The 13174-nt window shown below is 37.7% G+C and overlaps 1 protein-coding gene across 3 annotated transcripts; it reads right to left on the bottom strand.

Annotated features, from left to right (window-relative positions):
- Positions 1 to 285: 285 nt before the first annotated feature.
- LOC104606239 (cyanidin 3-O-glucoside 7-O-glucosyltransferase (acyl-glucose)-like) lies at positions 286 to 12532 on the bottom strand. 3 transcript variants are annotated; one of them, XM_088902436.1, is made up of 12 exons: positions 12418 to 12532; positions 12239 to 12302; positions 12059 to 12117; positions 2692 to 2767; positions 2520 to 2591; positions 2203 to 2290; positions 1830 to 2088; positions 1613 to 1728; positions 1281 to 1501; positions 1041 to 1172; positions 825 to 915; positions 286 to 709 (listed from the first exon to the last, which is right to left on the bottom strand). In XM_088902436.1, the coding sequence occupies exons 3-12, from the start codon at positions 12110 to 12112 to the stop codon at positions 502 to 504; spliced, it is 1317 nt and encodes a 438-aa protein (XP_088758562.1). In that variant the 5' UTR covers positions 12113 to 12117; positions 12239 to 12302; positions 12418 to 12532; the 3' UTR covers positions 286 to 501. The 3 variants fall into 3 exon arrangements, with proteins under 3 accessions (XP_088758562.1, XP_088758560.1, XP_088758561.1); XM_088902434.1 differs by having other exon boundaries at positions 12239 to 12527; XM_088902435.1 differs by having other exon boundaries at positions 286 to 703; positions 12239 to 12527.
- Positions 12533 to 13174: the final 642 nt, after the last annotated feature.

Raw genomic sequence — 13174 nt, 5'->3', positions numbered from 1 at the left:
AAGGCGCAGAAAAAAACTCAAGGGCCATATTGTGCCCGAGGTGCAAGGTGCATGGCAAGGTCTATGCCTTTTTTGAAGCAAGGTGCAAAAATGCAAAAAAAAAAAAAAAGCCTTTAATCTCTTTATTTTTTCCCAATTGCATTACTTTAAATAGGTAATGTTGCTCATTCATTCAAATTTTTTATTAAGAACACCCCGTACTTAAATGCACCAACCAAAATTTAACATTGATATATCCTCAGGTTCAACCCATACATTTTATTAATTATTTGTAGAACAGCCTTCCTTCAAGGCTACTTTGTGTATTAACATTAAGGGCACTCAGTGGATGATGGGTAGACTATTTGTTTATTAGTAAAGCTAGCTAATTAATGGAGGTTTCAGATAATTTCCTGAAAATAGTTTATTAACTCCTTTCCATAATTAACAAGCTGTGTGGTTCCATATGATTCTCTAATGGACTCTTTTAGTTGCAGTAACCATACACGCTAAGCAAAATAACTACTCTGAAGAATAGGATTTGGCCCTCATCCTCCCTATTTCCATGCTTCTGTTCTTGAGGAAATTGGAGTACCACTGAGCTGATAACTTGGGTCGTCTCCTAAACTCCTTATCCTGGAAGTCCACATGAACAAGCCCGTACCGAGTCTGATATCCACTAAGAACCTCAAACACGTCTAAGAATGACCAAACAAAGTACCCTCTGGTGCTTGATCCATTCATACAAATTAAAACAACAAACAAGTCAGAATAATCCTTTAGTACTGATAGAGCAGAAACTCCATATTCTGTGGTGATGCTGGAAGTAACCATCTGAGATTCACCTTATGGCATTAAGCACGCTTTCCATGAACCCTTTAATGTAATCTATCCTGGCAGTGTCGTTAAGCGTCTCATTTCCTGGCGCGCCATAACCTAATCACACATGACAAGTAAACTTCTTGGTGAATATCTAGTGAGTTGCAAAGAGCGAGAGCGAGAGATTGATTGGTGATTGTACTAATGTGATGAGAATCATGGGATGCCTTATTTTGATTTACCATTTTCTTGAACGTAAACAGAAAGGTTGCCATAATAGTTCTTGAAATATTGAAGCAATTCCTGCAAGCCATCTGGGTTGAAGGTCGGAGAATCTGGTGAGAACTGACTCGAGGCTGTGCTATCTTTATTCACTGCAATTCATTAATTGTTGACGAGAGTTAAAAGATTTTTTGTTTCCACAAACATCATCTAGATATATGCTCTAGAATATTACTGATCAAAAGCGTCGAGAGTGCAACCTGAAAACTTTACAGCCATGTCTAGATTGAAGTCTGGAGGTCCTATGGTCGATTTGTTGGAGTCATCTTGAATGTAAATTGTGAAGTAGTGATTCAAACCAATAAAATCTGATGACCCTTTTACAAGTTGAGATTGGCTTTTAGTGAAGGATGGGAGCCTTGTCCCAACTATCTTCCTCATGGTCACAGGGTAATCTCCGAACACCAGGGGATTGAGAACCCTGCATGCAGTTTCATGTTTGATCAACCCAATTAAACAAGCTGCTTCTGGATGTAAGCTAGCTAGATGCATATATCCACCAGAAAAGTATTGTTTGTTTTTATTCACTTACCAACCATTGACGACATCTATAGCTCTTTGCGATGCTATAGCGTCTGCTATGGAGTTTGTCATAGGTCTACACCAGAAGCCGTACATGTTTAAGCCTATCCAACCATTTTGTTTGGCCTGCAAATTAAACAACTCTTCAATGTACTCAGTTACTTGGTTAATTTGTCATTCCTTTCACCAAGCTTCGATCAGAGGTAATTAATTAAGAAGGCACTCACTTGGTATTTTTGTCTGTACCATGCAGCAGCTGATGCGTGGGCTAGCATAATGTGTTGCATTGCAGTGTAGGGCTCCACAGAGGAGTTGCCGACTGAGCAGTTGAAGACACCACCGGGAAACGAGCACTGCTGGGGAGGGAATAATCCGGTGTCATAGGATGCGATAACCATGATATTGGGCTCATTGATGGTGGTCCAGTAGGAGACCCTGTCACCAAACTCTCTAAAGCAGACATCTGCATAGGCTGTGAAGTCATCCCTGTTTCAAAGATAAACCAAATACCCCTATATACACAAACAAACTGTCAAACCCTAAACCCTAAATCCTAAGCCCTAAATCCATGTTAAAAAACAAGTTTGACAGGGAACTAACACAATCTTGGGGCTCAACCATCCTCCAAATTCATCCTCCAGTATTTGGGGAAGATCCAAATGGTAAAGCGTAACGTATGGTTCAATCCCTATTTGGCCCACAAGAAAGGAAGTTAAAGGAGAGGAATGTTACTATCTGAGCATATCATCCAACAATCAGCATATATACAGGCAACTAGTTTATGATCACTTGGCTAGGCTCATGAATTGGATTGCCTGGGTAAATGGATCATAACACTCACAGGCCGAGGTAAGTTCCATAAACTCTTCATACGCTTAAATGGAAGGTAAGTAATCTGAATTCAATCCTTTGCTTACCGTGGGAAATCAATTCATTGATCAGATTGTTGTAGTACTCCAGGCCTTTTGGATTAACTTCTCCTCTCCCATCTGCCACCAGCAAATATAGCAATTCCTCTCGGTATATATATATGCCAAACAAGATAGCCATACTAATATGAAGCCATTATCGAAGTTCAGATATATATACTTGGGCTGAGTCTTGACCAAGATATAGAGAATCTATAGCCTTCAAGGTCTATGTTACTCATGATCTTCACATCCTTCTACAAGATTTGTTAATTCAGAGATGAGAAACACTCATTTTAGAGAGAGAGAGAGAGAGCAATTGAAATACTTATAAGCAATGATCAGACAGCATCGTAAAAATGGTAACCAATCATGTCCTATTCCTCAAAATTCATTAGGCTGAGTTTGGAAGGAATACAAGTGCAAATATGTAGAGTGCAAAACCTTATATTTTATATTATTTTGTATGTATTTATACTGTACATATTTGTATTTGTACTGCTTCCAAACTGAGCCTTAGGAGTTTTGATTGGTCAAAGTTCTTTCTGTATCATATCAATCTTATCTTTAAACATTTTTAAATTCTTTTTCTAAAACATGGGAGATGAGAGACATGGCTATACAGACATTCTATACTTCGTAGGAGTGAAAATAACTCCTCAGTTCTTTCATCACACCATTTTCTCCCATGGAAACGAAGATAACTGGAAATTTCAAAATGATATGTTTCCTTAATTTCTTAGGGGTCGTTCAGCAGTGTGGTAAAAAATTGTAGATGACATGGATAATCTTCGTTTGCTTGGCTCAATTATTCACGAGATTTTTATACGTATATGATAATTTGTGATATTGGTAGTATCACCACCACCAACTGATGGTGTCTCAGATGGTAGGATCTCTCAAAGGGATGGGGGATGGGCTACCCTCCGTTTTGTAGCCCCTTTGAATTTGATTAATAAAAATTATACCATATATACTCTCAAGTCTCAGGAGAACATCCAATGGATATAATGTTTAAGGGTGTTTACAAGTCGGTTTGGTTCAACTTAGGTTGTTTGGTCAATTGAATCAACCTAATCGAGTTGGGGAGTTGGTCATCATCACCTGAAACTAGCTGAGCATTATTGAAAACCGGCTAAGCCGGGTTGATTGGTTTGGGTTAGATTATCGGTTTGATTGGTCGATTCAAAAGATTTAAATTTAAAAAATTAATTTTAATAATTTAAATTCACAATACAAAATATTTTAATTTAAACTAAGAAATGTAGGAATTTTCCCACTTTCTCCCATATTAAAAATTATAAATTATAAATTTAAAATATAAAATATTAATATATATCTACGACTGGGTTGGGTCAGTTTTGGTCGTTTTATACATTGCCAAACCGAAACCAACATATTAATATTTTATCTTTGTTTGCAACATGGTTCCAATATGATCTGTAACTGTACATATCACTAAGAGACTGGACCTATCATTAGGGCTGCAAGTCGGGCCAGGTTAGGTTGGGTTGAGGCCAACCCTAGCCCAACCCTAAGTTCTAAACCCCCAACCCTAACCCTAACCCAACCCAACCTAACCCAAAGTCAATTTCGGGTTGGGTTGAGCTCGGGTTGGGCCCAACCCAACCTTCTTCCCATCCTTTAAAACCCCATAGAATTTCTTGATTTTAGATCTTAACTCAACTTCCAGTAAATATATTAATCCTATGTTTCATTAGTACTTGTTTGTTGACGTTTTTTTTTTTTTTGTTCTTTTGGTACAATTTTCAAAAAAAACAAGTGTTATGACTTACGGTAGATCTTTCTTGGGCGGCAAACAACATAGAAGAGATGAAGAATAAAATTTTCAAAAAACATAAATTAATGTTATTAAGGTTTTAGTCTTTTTGATTAGGATTAAGTGAAGTGATTATCTTAAAAGAAATACATGATGCTATGTGGTGGGGGCTATACAAATATCATGCATCTAAACAAATCAATGTATGTTATATATTACATGTAACATATATTTATATATGGCATGTACTATAGAGTCAGATTCGGGTTGGGTCGGGTTGCCTAAGGGGTCAACCCTAACCCAACCCGAAGTAATGTTGGATTCATGAATTTCAACCCTAACCTTAACTCGAACATTAACCCGACCCAACCCAACCCAACATTTTCGGGTTGGGTTAGGGTTGGGTTTGGGCCAACCCAGCCCTAGTTGCAGCCTTACCTATTGTAGAAACCACTGATGTGGTCTCCACCTCTTTCTATTGTACTCGTATACAACTATTAGTTATTTAAGTGTTAGTACAAAATTAGTTGTTAGTCTTTTATTAGGACTTTAGTCTTTTATGGACTTTAGTCTTTTAATGTATCAAGAACAGTTTAGGAGGAAAACACTTTCAGTCGAACCTTCGAAATAACCAGAAAAGGTAATCCTTTTAATAGAAAAGATTGACTTACTTCAACAAAATTATGGCCGCAACCTTCAAAAATAAGTCTGAACCCTAATCTTGAGGGTTCTTCCTTCTGACTCTTCCTGATTGCTAATCATCCTTTGATGCTTCACCAACAATCTCCAAGACTCAGCCGATGATCCCTTTTGCTGGAAATTTTCCAACCCTAGGAAATTCTTATGCAGCCAGCCATGTCAGACTATCATAAGATTTCTTAGGTTGGCTCTGATACCATATAGTCGTATGAGACTACTGACAACCCAAGATGTAGTGTATAATCAACAGGAAATTAAGAGGATGAGAGGAGAGAATGAGAGGAGGAAGAGAAGAGAAGAGAAGAAGATTTCGAAGGAAGGATTTCAAAAAAGAAGTGGATGCTTAATCTGACGCCCCCCTCTTTCTATTTATATTAATTCTAAAGTAAGGATAAGACTGCTTACATGGAAAAATTAAAATCCTAATAAAAGACAATAATTAAAGTCATAATAAAAGACTAAAAGACTAAAGTCCTAATAAAAGAATAACAACTAATTGTGGACTGACACTTAAATAACTAGTAGTTGTATACGAGTACAATAGAAAGAGGTGGGAATCACATCAGTGACAAAGTCCCCCCTGTACTTTTTTTTATGACAAAGACCCCCTAAACTTTAGTTGTTAGACAAAGACCCCCTAGGCCGTTAAGTCAGATCACGGAAAGTGTTAAATTACAAAGGGTAAATTGTCTTTTTACAAAATAATAAATTATATATATGATCAGATTGGGTCTTTTTGGATTGGATTGGGGGTGATTAGAATTCGATCTGAATTCCAAATGGATCCAATTTTGTGATTCGATCCAATTCAAATTTCTGAAAGGGGGTATCTGAATCCACTATTTTTGGATTGGATTCAAATTTGAATTGGATCAAAATTGGATCCATTTGCACCCCTTAATTTAGATGACCTTGCAACTAAACTAATAATTTTTATTTTTTCACAAAAAAAACTAGTATTCTTAACGATTTTTTGCTCTGACAACTCCTGAACTTTGCAAAAAGGTCAATTTCGATCCTAAAGAATTTAAAGAGCGATTTTAGACCTCAAACTAAGGCCAACGTTAGCCAAAAACATACGGTGTTAGTGACACCATTAACAAATCTGTTAAATAATAAATAAAATAATAAGAAATGCTGATGTGGCATTGTTCAAATAAAAAAACTAAAAAATTACAAGCGGGTCCCATAAAATAAAATCTATTTAATGTATAAATTAATAAATGTTGAAAAAATATATAGATAGGTCTCACTTGAAATTTCCTCTTTTAAGAGAAAAATAATAGATGGATCCCACCTATAATTTCAAGTGGAACCCACGTATTATTGTTCTCTTAAAAGAGGAAATTTCAAGGAATTGGGATATGTTCCTCATAGAGCATGCCTCACACCGACCTCACAGCCACATTACCACTCTGTATTGGAAACATCTCCCTATGAATAATAAATACATGTACGAGAGATGTTCCCGATATGCAACCAAAACATACTGTAAAGTTAGCGTGAGGCGTGCTCTGTGAGGGGCAAGATCTTGACTCGAATTTCAAGTGAATATCTCATAATGGAGTTTGGATGAGCTACCAACACACGGTGCCAACATTGCCCCAACCGACCATCGTAGGCTTTGTAGCTATACATTGGGAGCATCTCCCCATGAAGAGTTTACATCAGCGCCCCATAGAGTGCAATACACGGTTTGGATGTGCTTTGGGGCGCCGGTGGGGAGCAATGCGAATTTCTCATGAATATCTCAAGGGAGATGTTTCCAATGTGAGGCTGCAGTGGCTAGTTGGGACTAGGTTGATACGTAGCGTTCTGTTGTAATAGATCCCTACCCCTCTTGAAAGTTGGAACAGAGAGATAACTTAGAGATAATCCTGGAGGAGCTGGGTCCTGTTATTAAATTGGATGATGATACTGTGAAGTTGGCAAAGACCTTGTATCCAAGGGTCTGTGTCAAAGTTGATCTTACAGGCCCTTTCATTCTGGAAATTCCTGTCACCCAAGGTGGAATCCAAAGTCATATAAGAGTCTTCTACGAAAACATCTTCGACCTCTACATCAACTGTGGTTGGAGAGGCCATAAGTTCTATGAATGATCAAAGAATAAGAATGAGAAGATTGAGGATGGATGGTCTCTTGTCCAAAATAAGAGAAGATCCCAAGTTCTTAGATCTAAGGATGACCTTAGGAAGATTCGAGAACAACCGATAGAAGAAAGGAAAGGTTTTGGAACAATAGAGCCGACCACTGGACTTAGGCTAAGATGGTTAGGGTGGGGATGGCAAAAGAGGTGCCAGGGATGAGATTTATTAGTGCCAGTCATGCTACTAAAATACCTGTCAAGTTGTTAGACATTTGACATATTATCCACTAAAATACCTGTCAAGTTGTTAGAGTCCTCTTTTCCATTTAATTTGGATCTACCTGGATTGGGTGGGTCTTTCTTTAGTTGGTTCAATAGTAGCATCCCAATCCCTTTGTCTTTCTTCATCTCCTGAAAAGATCCATTTAATTTGGATCTACCTCCTCTCATCCTCTTTTCAGGAGATGAAGAAAGACAAAGGGAAAAGGTTGTTCATGAACAAATCATAAGGAAGAGGAGCAAATAGACATGAAAAGTGGCAACCAACAAGATGATGAAATCGATCAGATGGATGATCAAAAGTCGAGGTTGAACTGGATTAATTTAGGGGGATAGGAAGAGCAAGTTTTTTCATTTATCAGCCACGGTGAGAAAGGCCAAAAACAGAATTACGTTCATTAAGAATGAATTGGGGGAGAGATTGGAAGATCATATTAGCATTACTAATCATTTTGTTGAGGCTTTTGAGAAAGGATTTCATACTGTGGGTACTTATGGCATCGATGAATTTAATGGTGTCGTTGATAAATGTGTTACCGTGGACCAAAATAAACTTATATAATAAGACAAGTCTCAGATTCTGAGATTTCCAATGCCCTTCAGTCTCAGTCTATTGGGGATTTAAAAGCCCCTGGACCTGATGGCCTAAATGCGCTTTTCTACACGAATTTCTAGGACATAATTAAATGTTCTTTCCGTGAGGTTGTTAGAGCCTTCTTCCATTCTAGGAGGTTATGCCCCATTCTTACCAAAACCTTTGTTGCCCTCAGTCCAAAATCTGACAATCCAGAAACCGTTAACAACTACAGATCTATAAGCCTATGCAATGTAGTTTACAAGGTCAACAAAATTAAACCGCTTTTAGAGGACTTGATCTTCCCGTTTCAAAGTATATATTTTTTTTCAGAATAAGCAAGTTAATGATAATATTTTGATTGCCCATGAAATGATTCATTCTGTGAAAAAGAATAAAAAGGAAAAAAAAAAGAATTATGACATGTAAAATTGATATAGAAAAAGCCTATGATAGGCTTGAATGGGATTTCAATGAAAAAGTCCTTAGGAAATTTGGTTTTCATGAGAAATTGATTGAATAGAACATGGAGTGTGTTAAAACGGTGTCTTTCCAGATTTTCATACATGGAACTTCCTCTAGAGAATCCATCCTTCTAAGGGGATAAGATAGGGGGACCCTCTTTCTCCATACTTATTTGTTTTGTGTGGAATATCTGAAAGTCCTGAATACCAGATTGGATGCAAAGCTACTAAAGAGTGTCCCAAAATTCTTATTCTTCAAATTGCTGATGATTGTCTGATCTTTGCTGAACCAATTATTCTGGCCTGTTGCAAAATCAAAGAAATTTTGGAAAGTTTTGCAAAAGCGTTTGGGCAAGCTCCTAATTAAAAAAAAAAGGTCAACAATTATTTTTTCAAATAACTACCCCTACAGATTCCAAAAAAAATATATCTAGGATTCGGAAAATTCCAATTCAAACTAATATAAATTTTTATCTTGGAGCTCCCATAATTAACTCAAGAGTTACAAAAAGTTCTTTTAAATATGTGCTTGATAGAGTTAACAGTAAACTTGCAAGTTGGAAGAGAAACACTCTTTCCCTTGCAGGAAGAATAACTCTGTTAAAATCAACTATCAATATGATGCCTCAGTATATAATGAGATCTTTTAAATTGCCTATGAACACCATCAAGGAGATTGACAAAGCCTAGAACAAATTTTTGTGGACTAATTCGAATGATAGAAAGGCTTTGCATCTGATGAATTGGAAAAAAGTATGTATAGGTACATGATGGTCACTTGGACCATAAGAGCATAGAATGTGCTAAGTCAATATTACACAAATGCCTGCAATGAGTTCATAACTTGACACACATCTGTGATGAATTCGGAACCCGCGTAGACATGCAATGAGTTCATGACCCGAAATGAGTTGCGATGAGCTCAAGGCCCGCACAGACTTACAATGAGCTTAAAGCCATCGCACAACTCATCGCAGCTTAGAAATGAGTAAAAGAAATGTGCGTGTCACTAATAACATGCGTGATGGGACGCCTCAGGATTAGAGAGCAGACGTGAGATAAGTAGAGACTTCACCCGTGCCACGTCAGTCTAAGAGGCTCGCAAAAGCAAGTAACACACGTGTATTATGTGAATCCTCAGACGAAAGGAAATGTCATACTTGAAATATCTCATAAGACACGTGGTGAAACCCTAACAATGTTCCCTGATAATTGACATTGAATCCAAAATTCCCTTCCCTAATGTGAATCAGACACTTTTGACTCATTTCTTTCGGGACCTCAGGATCTCTTCCTATAAATAGGGGTCCAACTCATAACAAGAATCATTCCTATCACTTCATTCACCATAGCCTTTAGGAAAATACTTAAGGAGGGAATCTTTCCTTAATGTTGGGTGCAAAAAAAGTGTCTTGTGGGCTTGGAGGGGGATCCTCAAGTCAAGGGAGCTTCTTAATAAAGGTCTAGGGTGGATCATTGGTAATAGAGAGGCTATTAACTTTTGGAATGATAGGTGGGTGGGGGAAGAACCTCTTGATGGATCTTATCATGATTCCTATCATAAGGATGATAATTTGAGGGTTGGGGATTTCATTGATCATGAGAGGAAAGTTTGGAGGGAGGAAAAAAATTAAGGAAGTGATATCCCAAATGACTGGATCAAGATTAAACCTCTTTTTACCCCAGCTGGGGAAAAGGAGGACAAGATAATGTGGAGGTACAATCCAAATGGTGTTTTCACTATTAGATCAGCTTACAAGGTAATTTGCAAATTGCTGATTACTAGAGAGGAGGCTTTCAACTGGAGATCTCTAGCTTGGAACCTAAAGTGCCAACCTAAATTAAAGGTCTTTTTGTTCTTACTTCTAAATGGCAAACTTCCGTCAAAAGTTAATTTAAGAAATAGAAGTTTTAAAATGGAGGTTGTTGTTTCTGTGGAGAAGATGAGGATGTTGATCATGTATTTAGAGGTTGTAGTGTGACTTCGCAAGTCTAGTCAGCTGTAAATAATAACATTATGGGCCTCAATGAGTTAGTTAATGACTTAAAGGGGTGGTGGACTAAAATTCATGAAGAAGACTGTAAGAATAATTCAAAGATGAAGGAGAGAGGGGGCGTTTCTCTTGTGGTTCATTTGGAAGAATAGGAATAATAAAATATTTTTAGATAAGTCGAGTCCCCCCAGAAGATTATTGAAAGAGCTCTAAATGCATTCACAGAGTATCGTGATTTGAGTGAGGAGCCAAATCGAGGAGGCAAGGAGAAGATCCGAGAAATGTGAGGTGGTGTCAGCCTAAGGAGGGGGAGATCAAGATAAGTTTTGATGCTTCAAGGCTTATCAATGGTATATGTTCAGTTGCTAGAAACGGTTCAGGGGAGATTATTGATTACAAGGGCTACTCTTTGGGTGTGGCTACCGTCAACATTGCAGAAGCTTGGGAGGCTCACAACTTAGCTGCCAACTTTAGAGGTTCTGAAGTCGTCATTGAAGGTGATTCGAAGCTTGTTATTTCTTGTCTGAAGAGCCATAGTTCCCCTTGGAATTTCAAGAACATCAACCAAGATTGCACGAGGATTAGAGACCTTCTTGAGCTTAGAGTGAGATATGGGCATGCCTTCAGAGAAGGGAATCAAGCGCCTGACTTGCTAACCAAGCTCATTCTTGTCATGACTATATTTTCTTGGACTTTAATTTGCCTGGTGCTTTAATTTCCATTTGTAAGGGTGATATGTGTGGGGTCGTGCTGCTCTTGTCTTGTGTAGCATTTTTCCGTTTTATCAAAAAAAAATTGAAAAGTACACCCAATACAGATTTCTGAATTCCACTATAAAACTATAAACATTCAAAATATCAAAAACTTTTGTTTCATACACTCATGCCCACTCATGAATTGACATCAAATTCAAACCACGGCAACTGCACTTTGGGCATAAAAATTCTGACTTGGGCTAAACCGTCTTTCTCCAAAAAAATCCGTACCCCTCGTAAGAAGATAGCATGGAGAAAATCCCCAGTTGACCCAAAGAAGAAAATTACTTAAACCTCCCTCCCTTAGATTGTGACGAATGGTTAAAATTTCCGTACTTTTGACATTTGTGAAAGGCAAACCACTGCTTGTCTGCTTCCACCAACTCAAACATTATTATTGTTTCTGAAATTAATAGTGTTGTGCTTCCATCAGTTTTGTGGGCCGCCCGGCTTTGGAGGGCCGAAACTACTCGCCACGAATTCCCCAATTAATTCATGAAATTAAACTGTAATTTTGGTCATCTTCCTTCCAAATTTTTTCCCACAAAATCTGAACTATTTGAATGCTTCTCGATGAAATGCAGCTTCCCATCTCTCTCTCTCAACCTACTTTTCTCCTCTTGATTGTTAAAAAAAAAAAGTAGATGACGTCAAGAATCACGGAATTAATTAGGAAGGTGGTCAGTCAATGGGAGCAGAGGATGTGGAGGCTGGCGAAGAAGCAATCTGGTTCATTTTAACTTTAACAATGGCGAAGGAGTTTAGTCTAGTTCATATCTAAACAAAAGAAGCTAATAAATATCGACTGTTTAAAGTTATTCAATTAATGTTTCTATTATAAGAAGCTCGATCTATCTCATAAACGACGACGACGGCTGTTTAATCTGAACAGTATGAGGAGAAAAATCAAGGGTTACCTTGTATTTGTGGTACTCATTTGCTGCTTCATCTCCCGTGCTTTTGTCCGGCATTTTTCCTGAAATGTCGGTAATCAAAACCATGATGGATCGAGATCGAGTAGTTCGAAGTTAATCATCATAAATGTTACGTTGAAAATCTGTAGATAATAAATGGAAGAAAAAGACGAATTTAATTACCTTGGTGAGTGAAGATATCCCACACAGAGGGTGATCTTCCGTCTTCTGCTACCGCACCTTCAGCCTGCAGACTCATCAACCCACTCATCGATTATGAAAACCAGAGCCTTTTCTTCAAAATTTTTCTTTTCTTTAATTTCTTTTTGTTTCTTTGACGCCAGAAATGGTTAATTACAGACCTGATAAGCTGAAGTTCCGGCACCGAAAACAAAGTCGGAGGGGAAGTCATCTCGGCTAAATTTGGGTCTCTCTTGGCCCAAACCTCCTACTGATACAGGTAGATTCTGAATTCCACTGTACACCTATAAATATTTACAATGTCAAAAACCCCATTCTATCATGAAATTGACATTAATTCCGATCTGACACCCACCCAACTGTACTTTGGGCTTATAAAGAATGCATGCAACGGTGGAATAAATGAAGAATGCATGCACACTCTTTATTTTCCCTTGTATACAATTATATACGGGAGATGCTCCCAATGTACGGTAGGATGTGCTTGTTAAGTCATTGAGAGATTATGCGCTGTAAATCTCAATATCTACGATAACACATACACGTGGTGGTGTAATAGGTGAGATGGGATCTTCTCCTCACACAGGGCGCTCACACGCACATCCTACCATGCAATGGGAACATCTCCCGTATCCGGTCTCGTAATAGGTACACGTGGTGGTGTAATCAGTAATATTATAAAAAAAGAAAAAGGTAAATTACAAAGGTTCATTTATGATATTACCCCTGAGCTTCCGCTTTGCAATAAATAGGTGATCCAAATGAAATGCATTAAATTATCAAAATACCCACCTAACTTTTCTTGTTTTACATTCCTCGCCCACCCATTTCTGTGGATATATGGAGAAAATTATTAGAAGAATATTACAATATAGGGAGAAAATGAACTTTAAATAAGTTTATCTTCTAAAATTCTTA

The sequence above is a fragment of the Nelumbo nucifera genome, chromosome 4 (assembly GCF_055504915.1).
Source record: "Nelumbo nucifera cultivar China Antique chromosome 4, China Antique-T2T, whole genome shotgun sequence".
Lineage (NCBI taxonomy): Eukaryota > Viridiplantae > Streptophyta > Magnoliopsida > Proteales > Nelumbonaceae > Nelumbo > Nelumbo nucifera.
Note: the sequence above shows the minus strand (reverse complement) of the source record. Positions and strands in the feature narration are given on the sequence as shown.